This window comes from Heliangelus exortis, chromosome 2 (assembly GCF_036169615.1).
Source record: "Heliangelus exortis chromosome 2, bHelExo1.hap1, whole genome shotgun sequence".
In the NCBI taxonomy this organism is placed as follows: Eukaryota; Metazoa; Chordata; class Aves; order Apodiformes; family Trochilidae; genus Heliangelus; species Heliangelus exortis.
This window is the reverse complement of record NC_092423.1, coordinates 37,488,244-37,502,691: the sequence shown is the minus strand read 5'-3', so window position 1 is coordinate 37,502,691 and position 14,448 is coordinate 37,488,244. Positions and strand designations below refer to the sequence as shown.

General features: G+C 36.1%; 1 protein-coding gene across 2 annotated transcripts in view; it reads right to left on the bottom strand.

The window, feature by feature from the left end:
- Positions 1–14,448, bottom strand: part of ANKRD28 (ankyrin repeat domain 28) — a 118,740-nt gene that overhangs the window by 40,329 nt on the left and 63,963 nt on the right. For both annotated transcript variants that reach the window (XM_071735563.1, XM_071735562.1), the window contains exons 4-6: positions 4,298–4,368; positions 1,173–1,373; positions 412–499 (exon numbers count right to left, since the gene is read on the bottom strand). In XM_071735563.1, coding sequence (XP_071591664.1) covers positions 412–499; positions 1,173–1,373; positions 4,298–4,368 — 360 coding nt within the window. The remainder of the gene's footprint in view (positions 1–411; positions 500–1,172; positions 1,374–4,297; positions 4,369–14,448) is intronic.

Genomic DNA, 14,448 nt, shown 5'->3' with positions numbered 1-14,448 from the left:
GGAGTAAGAATGGCAAGGCAAGAATTTTGAGGTTTAGAGATGAAATATTAATCTTTTAAAAGACAATCCCCAAGGTTGCTGTAAGGATCCACTATTTTAGGTGCACCATGCTTACTTTCTAGTTGGCAAAGGTTTTCAGCTGTGATTAGAATCCTGCTAATTGAGGTACAGAGTTCCTTTTTTAAAATAACAGTAAATACTTACCTTACTTTTCCATTTCCAACAAATTTATTTTCTTAAAAGCATATTTACAAGGCAGTTTGAAGCATAATATTAATGGCTTTCTGGCAGACACACAGATAACCTCAATACTTACATAAAAGTATTTTTCCTGGAAATACATAAAACCATTAAACATAAGGGGATTTTTATTTTTTTTTACTACCACAAAAGTGATCAACTGGTACATACCCATATATGCTGCCCAATGTATAGCTCGTCTGTCTTTCTTGTCAAATGCATTAATATTGGCCCCTCTAGACAGCAGTAAGCTGACCATCTGAGATAAACAGGAAAAAAAAATCCTATATTCATAACGTATAACTTTTTCCAAAGCTAGACGAAGAAAATCATAAGAGAAAAAAGCCCACAACCCACTGTCTGCCCACCTTGGCAGCAATAATGAAGTCGCTGTAAGGAACACAAAACTTGATGTCAATGCAAGTATTTCCAAGCTAAATCTGGCAAAGCTCTGCAACCTTTGCAATCTTCAGGTGCTTACTAAGGGATTCACTAAAGGCAATCACCAAAAGTAAGCCTATTGCAAATCCTTCTCAGACTAACTACACACAGTTAAATTTTTGTGAATTCTGGGAATTTCTCAGTGGTCATTTTTCAGGGTCTAAAAACTGATGAATTAGAGATTATTACATGTATTTCCTTTGCATTCTAGAGAATTACATTTCAAATTTTAGTCTATTACTAGTTTAACTCCAGTTAAGTGAGGAAAATTGGCTTCTGTTTTAAGGAAGGTCTCCAACTGAATTATGTAAGATGTATTTTCCACAACCATTGGGTACACAAACCGTGTACAGAAAATAAACTCAAATACAAAACAGGGGTTGAGGTTTTTTTGAGGGAATGGGAGAAATATGACTTTAAACTGGGAAACTCAGTATTACAAATGTAGGGGGCAGAACAGTAAAGTGAGAAACAGGAAAAATAACTCTTACCTCAACGTGTCCACTGAAGGCTGCATGATGCAATGCAGTTCTGCCTGCTCGGTCAGATACATTGACATTGCTTAAGAGAGGCACCAAAGCTTCAGCACATTTCACAGCTTTGTTTGCAGCTGCTATATGTAAGGGTGTCTGCCAGTTTTTATCACGAGCATTGACATCTGCTGAATGCTTTAACAACACCTGAACAGCATCCTGAAAGCATTTACAAAATAAACCCAAACCACTTAGTAAAGATTTGCAATGCCACCCAAGGACGGTATAATGGAAGAAAACTATTTGCAATTTGTTCTTTTGTAAACATTACCTTATGCTTTGTGATTTGTACTTTACCATAAACCCAGATTTGGGGATGTACTCAAGAATATGAGCAATATACTCCCTACAGGACTCATATGAATCAACCATTTCCAGTTTTCTTATGCAATTCCTTAAGCTGGCTGGCAAATATTTTTGCACCACAACTAATTTCCAAAGCTCAATTAACCTCCATAAGATTTCTTCCACTGTTAAGAATTAGTGCAGTTTTTATAATGTATTTTCATCAATTTGCCAGGCAAAGATTTCTGAACTGGAAAAGTCCAGAAAGGGCAAAGAAAAAATGATCTAATTAAATGTACATTTAGAGAACTACAGACAAAACAGAGAATGGTCACAAGAAGTTTCAACATCTACTGTTGCAAAACTTCTGAAAACCATTTCAAAAAGTTGCACTGAATTTCATCTCACAAAAACATTATTAATTTCCTTTTGTTAAATGTACAAGCTGTGAAAATTTTGCAAATAATACTGTAATTCTTACAGCAAGATAAACAAAACTCGTCTAAAATTTATGGGCACACAACTGAAATCCATAAAAAAATCAAATCTGTTAGTGGTATCAACATGATGATCAATACTGTATTTTACATAAACTCTGTGACCTTCCCACAATTCACTAATTGCTTCCAGTGACTTGCAACTAAACCACTGAGCACATAAGGAAATGGTTTGCTCTTAGAACTTAAAACGTTATCACAAGGACTTTCTGGAAATTTTGAATTACAATGTGGTATACAACAGCTAGGTATTATTCTCATTTCCAAGTAGAATGTTAAATAACACTTGATTCTATTTATTATAATAAACTATATTTTAAATGTTCAAATTTTTTCTACTGTCAATAAAAAAGAAAATAGAAAAACGTGAAAATGAAAATACTGCATCACAGGCTTGTAATTTAATTGGGATTAAATTACTATGAACTGGAATAGCTCTCCTGTTCTCTAAGAAACTTAGACTTAGTACTTTGAAAATCTAATAAATATTTTCAACTTCTTCTTTAACTAAATATTAAGAAAAATCATGAATTTTAAAGGGAATTCTAAATTTTCTACCTTTTTGTAGAAGGAAGTACCAGAGTACTAGTATAAAAATAATGTGTTTTTTTTCATTTTAATGAATTTCAAGAACTTGTAAAAAGTTGGAAAGTACACCAAGCACACAAATATAAAAACTTGGAGCACGACTGTCTTAAACCAAAGTTGCTTTAAGTTGCACAGTTGACAGCTAAAGCCATAATTCCAGTTATCCTGCATGTTTCAATGTCTTTGTCCAACAGCTGTCCTTGCTTCAAGAGGAAGTCCAGATGTTTTACTGAAATAATTATCTAGACTTTCTTCATTACAGCTTTTTTTCATCTAATGCCCCAAGCCCGTATCTGTCTATCAGCTGGAAAACAGTACCTACAGGTATCAACCACCTATGTGGTTCTTATGACTTACTGTGTTTATAAACAGAAAATCCTGAGAAGTGCCTACCCTTGCCTTTTGGGTTTACATGTGTTGTTTGCCTTTGGCTATTTAGTTTAAAGTATTACACATCTGAAAAAATATAACCATGGTTGCATCTTCTCAAAGTTATCATTTAGGCCCAGTTTGTCTGCAGCACTTCTCTCTATGGGCATTACTGGAAGAAGAAGCTTTTATTGTCCCTCACCTCTGAAGACTGCAGCTTTTGGTGCTTTGCTCAGCTCCCAAAGGAGCAGCCTAAAAATACCTCTAAAAGAACAAATAGCATCTGGGAATAAGATGCCCTTGAACGTTCATTTTCAAACACTGCTCTGAATAACACAGTCTCCACATAACTTAGCTATTAATGCAAGTGACAAAATATTGTAATTTATCCAGGGAATTATAGGCAAAAACTGAAACAAGGCTTCTTTAAATAATTTGGGAATCAAATACTTGAAATTCAATCCTGGTCAAAACCAAAAGATTCAATTCTATCTTCTCAAATAAAAATGGACAAAGAATCTTAAAAAAAACAAGACATAATGAAATGAGCATCAATTTTCAAGACCTCAAAGGAGATAGCTTTGCATAAGCTCTTTCACATCACAAGCTCAGCATTTCTCTGTTTTGATCTTCTACAGGCATTTAAATTTTTTATTAGGACATCAACAACACAGGAACAATAACAAGTTCATTCCTTACATTCTCACAACTGTGTAACTGGTATACTTCAAAAAGCTTTCTACATATTTAATTTATAACTTTTAGTTATTTTCAATACTATCATTACTCATTAATTGCCTTTAAAAAAAAAAAAAAGTTTGTAGGTATAATAGAACCATTTATTTCTTCAATGCCTGAACAGATAAGTGAGTTAAAAAAATGAAGAAGTGCAAAGACACTGCTGTAAAAGCTGTACTAAATCTTTGTTCATCCCTCTCACCTCATGCTGAACCATTCTGGTTAGATCAACACAAGTAAATTGGACTTGAGAACACTGCAGAATCCTGTGCTAGGGAAAGGGCAGAGAGCAAAGCTGAGAATCGGAAGTTTGCCCCATTTCTTCCTACAGAGACATGTGATATATATATATATATATATATATATATATATATATATATATATATATTTTTTTTTTTTTTTTGCAACTGTTTGTTTAACCTGTTGAAGGGTATGTATGTATGTATGTGTATATATATATATACACACACATACATTTATATACATACAACAAACAGTTGCAAAAATATTCTGCAATTTCAAACACTTTGTAGAAATGGAATGAAGACCAGAAGGCAATTTGAGATGTCTTATTTTAACAAAAAACAGCAAAAAAGTAAAGCATACCTCACTACAAGATGCCACAGCTCTGTGTAAAGGAGTCAACCATTTGCTGTCTTTGGCATTAACTCTAGCTCCTGTAAAAAAAATAAGAGTAACAAAAATTTATAATATAATTACAGAAAGACTTAAATATTTACACAGATAAAACTACTGGAAGACACTTATTATAGCCTCATTAATATCAGCCTGATATGAAAAAATGGAAAAGTCTTTTTCTCCGGCTAAAATCCGCCCTTTGAGGACATTCTTTTAACCTGCACTCATAATAATCTTCCATCACAGTGGAGTCATTTTTTTACAGTAAGCAATCTTCTATAATCTTTTGTCCTTCTACAGATATGTAAAACATGGTTGGGTTAGAAAGACAGACTCCCTGCCTTCATTCAGCGACAAAAATCTCATACTTTCCTGCTATAGTTGAAATTCTCCAATACCATAGAGAAAGAAACTACATTTATATTTATATTTATATTTATATTTATATTTATATTTATATTCCCCCCATTTCCTCATGGCTGGTGAGTCTGAGGCGTAGTTACATAGAGCACTGCTGCTGCTTCTACTGGCAATTTGGGAATTGATCTTCTCTACTCAACCAGGTCACCCAGCCCATTTCAGGCCCTCCTGGATCTCCTTTCTTGAGCAGGACTGTAGCAACTACTTCTCTCTGCTTCTAAAAGAGTATCTGAGAAAGAGTCCACATCCCCAAGATCTCTAAGGGACACAAGCCCAAGTTTGAATTTTTATTTTTTTTCTTAATAACAAAAAGATAGCAGGATCTGAGGAATTTTCTCCTGATGGAAGCAACTGAAATATATTCTAACTTCCAGTGAACTTCAACAAAGAAAACTTAATAATTAAGCTTAATGATTTTATTTCTTATATATAAATACACATATACATATATATGTATATGCACTTGTATACATATACACAAATAACATTATAGGGTTCTTACACCTTGAGTGAAAATTGAGCCATCTTTATATGATGCTCTCAGCTCTCAAAACTGCTGAGATTTGAGAGATCTGTGATGGCTCAGACAAAATGTTTTGGTTTTGAAAAAAATATTTTGAAAATACTGCTAGAAAGAGCTCATAGAGCCATATATGATATCGCATGTTATCATTAATGCTAGATGGTCACACCTTATTACCTTTCTCAGGGTAAACGTAATATTGTGACATCAGAACCAACTTTTAATTTTTTCTATTCGAAGTTCAGAAAAGGATGGAAGGCTGCTGGTCAGGATACTCAGCTGAGAGACAGGGTATTTTGATCCAAATCTCTCAGACCAGCAAAAAATTCTCAAGTCCAGCTCATAAACCTGACCAAGAAACTTAACAGTCTGTATAAAATCCTTGTTGTATATATTAAGGAAATTAAAGATTTGAACTCAGTTGTCCAAGTTATCAGTTTCTAGTCAGTCCATCCATTTCAGGCTTCAGAATATTACATGGAAGGCAACTTTGGATCCAAACTCCCATTTTGACCCTAGGTTTCCAAAGTGCAAGACAGAGCCTGAGGTCTAATAGCTGGCTATAATTCCAGGCATTTCCCTCATTCCTTACTCAGTTCCAGAGCTTTGAGTGTCATCCTACTTACAAAGTTAAAAAGTTTGAAGGAATGGGAAGAAAGTCCAAATGCATTTGAAGAAACCCCTTACTATCTAGCAAAAATCTAAGTGATTTAATTGTATCATAAACATCTGTTTTGTCAACTATCATAAAGACCTAGTGTACTGCACTGTATTATGTACAATATGAGGATGTGTTGTATGAAATTCTCCACAGAATTCAAGAAAAAAAAAAAAAAAAGAACGTGAAGATTCTACAAGTCACCAACAACATCATAAAATTTTCCATAAGCCTTCCCAAAAGACATCAACCTGAATGATCAGGAAGTGAGAATGTAATCAATGTATTTTAAATGAAACTGGAATTCTTGCCTTCCAGGTTATTAGCCACACCTTGTTTTTAGCAGACGAGACAAAAATAAGAGCTAAAACGGTACTTCAAGCTCCACCTGACTTCACATCTACAGCCATCAACCAAGTAATAAAGACCTTCAAAGCCTAACTGATTTCTGTTTCTAATTTTAGGCTACAAATGTCTTTGAAGTGTTTTAAAGGAATTAAGGGAATTCTAAGGTGACTAATGACCACCCTGATTCTCCTCAGGAAAACACATCTGCAAGGTCTGAGGTCAGGTCAGATCCACCCAAGTGATGAAGCCTGAGACAGAAGCCTCATGCCCAGCAGACAGGGAGTAATTCACATTTCCACTGCAAGGAAGCAGCAGCTACCCAGGCTCTAGGAAGAATGTAGGCAGAGTCCCAGCTCTGTCCATGGGTTCAGCTAAGTCATTCACTGACATTTCTAGTACTTAAACACACAGCCTAAAGACTGCATCAAAAGAGAACTGGAATAAAAAAAAATGTACAGAAGGTTTTTCCAGTGGCAAGTTAATCAAATCTGCTAGGACTAAAGGCAAATAATATCTGAAAGTGTTTGTTGTTTCAAGTAAGAAAGAAAACCAGCACTGGCCAAAGAAATGCCTAAGGAAATTTGAAGCAATACCTATAACTAACATCATCCTCTCAAAAGAACAAAACCAACACGACAGTATCTGTCCCCTCCCCTCCAGGTTATGTTCAAGCCAAAAAAGCAAGAAAACCTTGGTCTAGGATATCCCATAGTTAAATTTGTATAATATGTGTATATATGTAATGTGTAAACACTAGAATAAGTTAAAGTTTCAAATGCACGAAAAATTCCTAGACTATGACAAAGGAAAAAAAAATTGACTTTTGATAAAAGATCTACATCTCTGATGAACTTAATGAAGCTCCAAGTCTGCTTCCCCCCCCCCCCAAGTCTTAAAGGAGTTTCAAAATTGTAGACTGAAAGACAAAGTTCTAAAGAAATAACCAGAATAAACATACTACCAGAAAATCTGTATGTGCTACTAATGTGGGAATTGTGAGCTCTTTAGCTCTAGATACATTAACCAAAACAATATTTTAAATTAACAGCCTTCCCCTTTTAATTTCTCCAAGAAGACATGCTGCCAAGAATGACTTAAATTTCATAGAACAGCTTCTCCAAATAGCCTTGCACCTCATGACACAATCCTCCTCTAGGCTGTTCTTTACTCCCTAGCACACGATTTGGGGAAAATGTTACTGTTCCTCCCTGCCCCTCTACATGCTCTTCATGAAACACAAAACTCCCTCAAATCTATCATACTCCCACAGTGAGGAAGTTTCCAGCCTTCATCCTCTGGGGTAAAGATCTATTCCAGATCACTGCAAACAAATGTCAGAAAATGTACAACACTTTTAGTGAGTAACTTTTGCTTTAAGATGTTTTGCTTCACAGTTTGCTTAAAGGCAGTTTGAACACATGTCTGCATGCACACTGTACAAGACTGCTGATGCAATATTATCTCCGTGAAGCTCAACCTGCTGACATGTTAACCAGGGCATTTCTCATATTTCAAACGCCTCCAAATGCCAGTTATGCAGCAGTCTGCTATTTCAAAACATAGTGCAGTGCACCTAAATCCCCCATTTATAAAAATAAAACAAATCAAAACCCACCTCAGCCATACTGGACCTTCCCAGACTTCAGAGGCTTTGTCGTAACAAGTTTATTAAAACTGCTCAAATATTTCCTTTGCTTAATGTAAAATTTCTTATTTTCCAATTCTGTTAATATCATAGAGTTAATATCAGAAAAAGGATCTGGGGGTTTGCCAGACATATCATATGCAGTACTACACAGAAATACCCATCATCTTTCCCTGAACTTTAGAACCGGTTACGTAAATGATACGCCTTAAAAAATGCACCCTGCAAATAAACCAACTACTTCTTCTGTGTTGGTGCAGCAAACTGAAATATTAAACAGGATCTTCCTTTTCATCACCAACTTGGCTAGTAGAACCTAATAAGTTTACACCCCTCAAGCAAATAAAGAAAACAGGATTTTTGCTCTGCAAATAGGGGCAGGAAGAGAGAGAGAGAAGTGTTACAAATTTTTCTTCCCTCCTCCTCGAGACTCACATGTCATTTCCTACAGTTGCATTCATATGCAACTGACAATTAGAAAGATATATTTAATTTATTAAATCTAATACAGAAGCTACTGAAGAAAATCCTTCATACATAGTTTTAGAAAATTTATGTTTCGTGAGACATGGTTCCCAGCTCAAAACATGCACAGATTTACAGAATGATTCTGGAAGCTTTAATTATATCAGTCTGTATCTGGCAATTGCACATTTCAATGTGCTGCCAGCTAACAAAACCTAGATGTATATTTCTGCAATCCAATTGCTGCTTCAGTGGTGTCAGTGTCCTTATGTTTGAACATGAGCTAGCTAGCACACACCCAGCTCTTGTAGAGAGAGGCAATGAATGACTGGGTAGGAAATGCTGCAAGAAGCAGCCACACAGCTCCTCTCTCATCCATAAAATGCCATATGACTACATACAGCCACACCTCAGCACATCACTTCTGTGCTCCTTCTCTAAGAACTTTGCCAGGGCACTATTCTCAAGCTACTCTGCATCAGAATCCTTTTCTGTGTCCTCAGAAAACTAATGAATGCAGTGGCTACACTAACTATGCATCACTGGCTGGAAAAATACTCAGAAAAGAATTGTAGCAGAACTAACAAGACATTTTCATCTTCACTCCCAGTTCTAACTTAAGCCCTGAGTAGCCTTCCACTGTTCTGTTTATAGTCTGTATTTTTAGACTGTCAAGGATGGCATTTTCCTTTGTTACTGAACAAGATGTGCTACTGACTGAACATTACACTATAAGCAAATAAAGTAAAAGTGTTTTCACTGACACATTGAACAGAAACAACTGATGTTCGGTATTTGAAGCTCTGAAATGTTTACTTAAAAAGATATAAATAAGATCTTTGGATTCCATTTTAAAAAGCCAAAATTTATCCTAATAACTAGTATATAAAAAATAATTTGAGGAATTATCTTTGCAGACGTTAGAAGGATCCCAGGTACAAACAATGACAACATCCAGCCATCCCACTGCAATTGGATTCTATTTAATTGTCTTCCATGGGCTACTATTAGCTTCAGAAGTTATTCCTTTTTAAATGATGCACTTTTTATCCAGAGAAAGCAACTGTGGAAGTACTTAAAGCAGCAAGCAGAAATTCTCAGAATACACTGGAGAATGAACTGATGGAGAAGAAAACATTTCCTTGGATGTGAAAACAGGTGAACATTCAGGAGGAGACACAGAAAGTTTGCAAAGAGATTTGAGATATAAATTGGAGAAACCAGTGGTAGAAATCTAGGTAATTTCCCAGTGAAAAATTTGATACCTGGTAAATTTCTGCTGCAAGAACAATGAGTAAGACCTTATTGAGCAAAAGCTTCTTTCTATTTATAAGCTAAATGCATAGCAGAGAATTCACAGACAAGTGAAAAAATAGTGACAGAAATGGAATGTCTTCTGACCAGCCACTATGTTGCTTCAACAACAGCTTTAATTTCAAAGAATCGGGATCACAGAATGGTTTGGGTTGAAAGGGACCTTAAAGATCATCTAATTCCAACCCCCCTGCATGGGCAGGGACACCTCCCACCACTAGACAAGGTTGCTCAAAGCCCCATGTAACCTGGTCTTGAACAACTCCACAGATGGGGCATCCACAGCTCCTCCGGGTAACTTGTTCCAGTGTCTCAAAACCCCTCACAATAAAGATTTTCTTCCTTACATTTAGTCTGTATCTGTCCTCTGAGTTTAAAAACATTACCCCTTATCATGCAGCTACAGACCCTACTAAAAGGTCTGTCCCCTTCTTTCCTGTAGGCTCCCCCCCTTTAAATGCTGGAAGGCTGAACAACCTCAACTCTCTCAGCCTGTTTTTGTAGGAGGTCCTTCTTGTTTTGAAAAAACTACAAAAATCCCGTGCAGATACACTACAGACAAAAGTGATGAAGACCACAATCAAGTCAAAGCCATCCTCAAGAACTTTGCTGCCTTGCCAACACAAGCAGTCCATTTCTTTTCAGAATTTCATAGAGCATAAGAGGTTGCTTTCCTCACAGCAACTGAGTGCTGCTGCTGCCAGGGGGAAGTGAAGACAGCTCAAAAAAGAAAAGAGTGGCAAACATCACTGTCAAAAGGAAAGGAAGTGGCTGAGAGATACAGTCAGTGTAAAAAGGAGCCAGTGTGGAAAGTCTTCAGTGTGTGGGTACATCTGCAACCCAGAGAGCTTCATGCAGCTGGGCCTGTTGCAGCTTTTCACAGCTGAGCTGTGTGACTCTCATTGCATGGACTTTTAATACCTGCATAGCTTCAGAATTAGATGAAAGAAATGCAGCCTGAGTGGAATAGCATCCTCCAAAATCTGTTACTGCTGTCCGGATAGTTTTCCAGTGTCAGCATGATTCTTACATTTTCCAGCTGACCCAGAGGAAAGCACAACAAAAATTTGTGGGCTGCCAAATCTTAATGAGATTGAGTTTGATCACACACTAATGCTTGCTGAAATCCATGTAGTAAAGATTTTAGGTTAAACAGACATAAATGTGTTGTTAGTATTTAAATATCAATGCAATATAGTAACTGAATCTATTCAAAAGTGAACACATAAATCAGATGTTTATTTTTATGAAGTGTGTTGGTTTCACACAAAGCAATAATGGTGGGCATGGATTTTTAAACAAAGCACATCAACAAGTTACTAATCAAAAGAACACATTCTGGGATCACACTAATCTGTTCTGCTCCATACATCTCACTTGCCTCCACAATAGACTCTGATGGCATTAAAAAGTGTCAGACAAAGAGAAAAAAAATTATTTTCTATAAAGAAAGAAGTTCACAGAGGCCTTACCTGAAAGAAGGTTTGATTTTTAAAAATCAGGACTTCTTAGAAGAACAAGAAGTTGGATATGCAGTTAATTAAGACATAATTGATTTCTTTTCTACTTCACTATTCTGTAGTTTACCCTCAATTACTTACACAATTAAAATCAGTGCAACTATGCAAAACAGACAGATGTATTTGTGCACTAGCATGCAGTTATACGTGCATGGTAAAAACAAAACTGTGATGGGTGTTATGCCTGTTCACAGACTAATACAAAAAAGAAAATGCTAAAATGTACAGTTTTGTTCCACCACTCTCTATACTATAAACAACCATCTTTATTCCTCTTTTATATACTGTTCACACACTTACCTAACAAGTTTAGGAATGCTAATTGCTACAATCTAACAGAGACAGATGATTTGAATATTTAGACTTCCACAGACCACAGTGGTATGAGAATTTCCTGGCAAGACGTTCACATCCTCAGGGGACAAGTTTATTATTATATTCAGTGAAGCACTGTCTCAAGATAAAAAACAAAAGGCAATCTGAATGTCCAACCCTAAACTGGAGTTACTGAAGCAATTTTCTTTGCTATTCAGAGTTTGTATTCAAACCATGACTTTCAGGTTTCTTGTCCAGGTGAAAGACTACAGTAAGAGAGGTCACAGGGCAACCTTGAGGTTTTGTGGGAAAATATCTCAAGAATTGAGTAACTAAGTAAGTATCCCTGTAAGATTGCAGACTTATTCCACAAAAATATTCAAAAAGGCTCTATCAGTTTTATGTTTAGAATGTGCAATATGGGTTGCTTAGGTCTACATCAAAGTAGTATCAAGTTACTTTAATGGCAACATATGATCCAAAGTACATACTTGAAAGCATTGTGGTTCCTCTGCAAAAGAAGTTCCAATTAAATAAAAAAAAATCCCTATGTCTAGGTACCATACAATACACACTTTAAGAATAAAGACTAAGGAGAAAGAATCGGGTAAGACCCACTGAACAGTGGAAAGAATAACACTGACTTCAGTGATTCTGAGTTTGAAGAAAGACTAAAAAAGTCAAAGCAAGCAGTCGTTGTAAGACAGCATGCAGACAAGGAAAACTCTAAAGTGGTTCCTAACAACATTTGAGCAAAACTCCATTAGAGGACATTACAAGTTAAAAATTCAAGCTCTCACAAGGTGAGAAATGTTAGGATGAAAGTAGCCTATACTATTTAATTCAATCCCATACAAAATTCTTATGTGCAAATTTACTGTACAGAGGTGACTGCTGGTCAGAAACCTTATTTATTCAATGAATTATTTTCTCATTGTTTAAAAAGTGGTCTCACAACACAGCAAGATTTCTTTAAACCATACTGTGGTGGTAACATATTCTTTATTTGCTCCCTAATGCTCATCTATTATGACAAAATGTAATGTTATACATCTGTCTCAAAGGAGAGATTTGATCTCCAGCTGAAACGTAACAGATGAATTTTTCATATCTTTATGAAATGGAGAGGATAAATACACTTAACCTCTGTTGCCCATCTTTCAATTAAGAGAGTTCTAAAAAAATCTTGCCATGTGCATTTTGAGACAACGCGATCTGATTTCTCCGAGTAGTATCTGGTGAAGCACTTCAGAACAGCTGTGAGTGCTTACACTTTAAAAACCAGATAGATTCCAAATCCAGCATTCAGAAATGAGGAAGACTAAATTGAAGACTACTTTTTAGTCTGGTTTAAGCTGCTTGCCTAAAACTACAGCTTTCAAGCAGATAATATGCAGGGTAGTGCCTGAGTACATACAGCACAGCCTTTCAAACTCAACAGTCTTAACATGCAGACATCACTTCCTCATCCTGTAATTAATGAACCTCTTAACTCACTTAGAAAATCATTAAAAAATGGCAGCTGTGCCTCCTTTACTGTACCACCCTGATTCATTCCCAGAGCAGCCCCTTCCTGCACACTTCATGAAGCTGTGCTTCTACAGCAAAGCACAAACATGTAATAGAAATCCACAGCACTGCATGACTGCAGTGAGATTAGACTTGTATTGCCTATGTATTCCACACCTCCAAAGCTTTTGAGCTTGCAACTAATATGCTGTTCTGTGCAAGTAAATCTTGATTTTTATTAAATCAATGCCTCTCAGTCTTCCTGAACAACCTCCAGACACAGCAGCACCCCACAACCTCTCCTCTACACAAGAGCTCAACTTCTGACTATTCACACAGCCCTCATATATAGTTTTTTGCTTCCCTCCTTTGTTCTCCAGTTTTTCTTATATATACACCCAGGCAACACGCCCAAACAGCAAGAGCAACCTTTTTTCCTCTACTGCCACCCCCTAGTCAGGATCTTGTTTCATTAGTATCTGAACTAGAATCTCCCTACCTTCCATAAAGCCCTTTGCTCATGAAAGAGACATTTTCTTCACCCACATTTCTGGTAACGAGACTTTGTTCACCCAAACCAGCCAGAAGCTTTACTCCCAGAAGAAGCTGACTACAACTCTGCAGATTTTACATGGTTAGCTGTTTTGAGTTTTTGCTTGCCTTCTCTAAATCACAGTGAAAATCCAAGCAATAAGAAATAACCTCGCCAAATCCAAAACATATTCTCAGAAGAAAGGGTCATTATATATTTTCAGTTCACCAGAACTTTTTTTTTTTTTCTTGATAGGGAAATATAGCACCTTCTCAGCAAGACAAGTGAATATTTCTGGACAAATTATTACTACAGAATAGATCCATGAGAGAGGAAAAAACCCAAAAAACAACAAACCAAACACTGTGACAGTAATTAATTCTAAATATATGTAATTATACAGAGTACAAATTTTTACATATATATATATACACACACACACACATAAAATGAGAAGATTATAACTTGCCTAATTATAAACAAGCTAAATTCTGCCTGATAATTCAATTGAAAGTCTGGAAGAGACTCCTGTAATCTTCCTTAAAGCAAACTTTTTTATTAAAGGTTGATAGGAAGGCTGATGGAGTGGAAATAGCCAACTTTGCCCAGGTAAGGTATGCCACTAAGCAGACTGAAGATTAAAATTAGTACTCTGGGACTGTTACAAGTTTTATTCTATTTTAGCCTTAACATTCCACATCATTAATTCAGTCTTAGGCTACCTGATGAGTAGATATGGCCAAGAACAAAGGCGATCAATTCACCATCTCAGTCATGAAGTTTTGCTTTCAGGTTTTTGGTTTAGTTTCTGGGTTTTCTACTCTTTTGGTTTTGTTTGTTGGTTTGGTTTTTTTAAGATGGAAGCATAC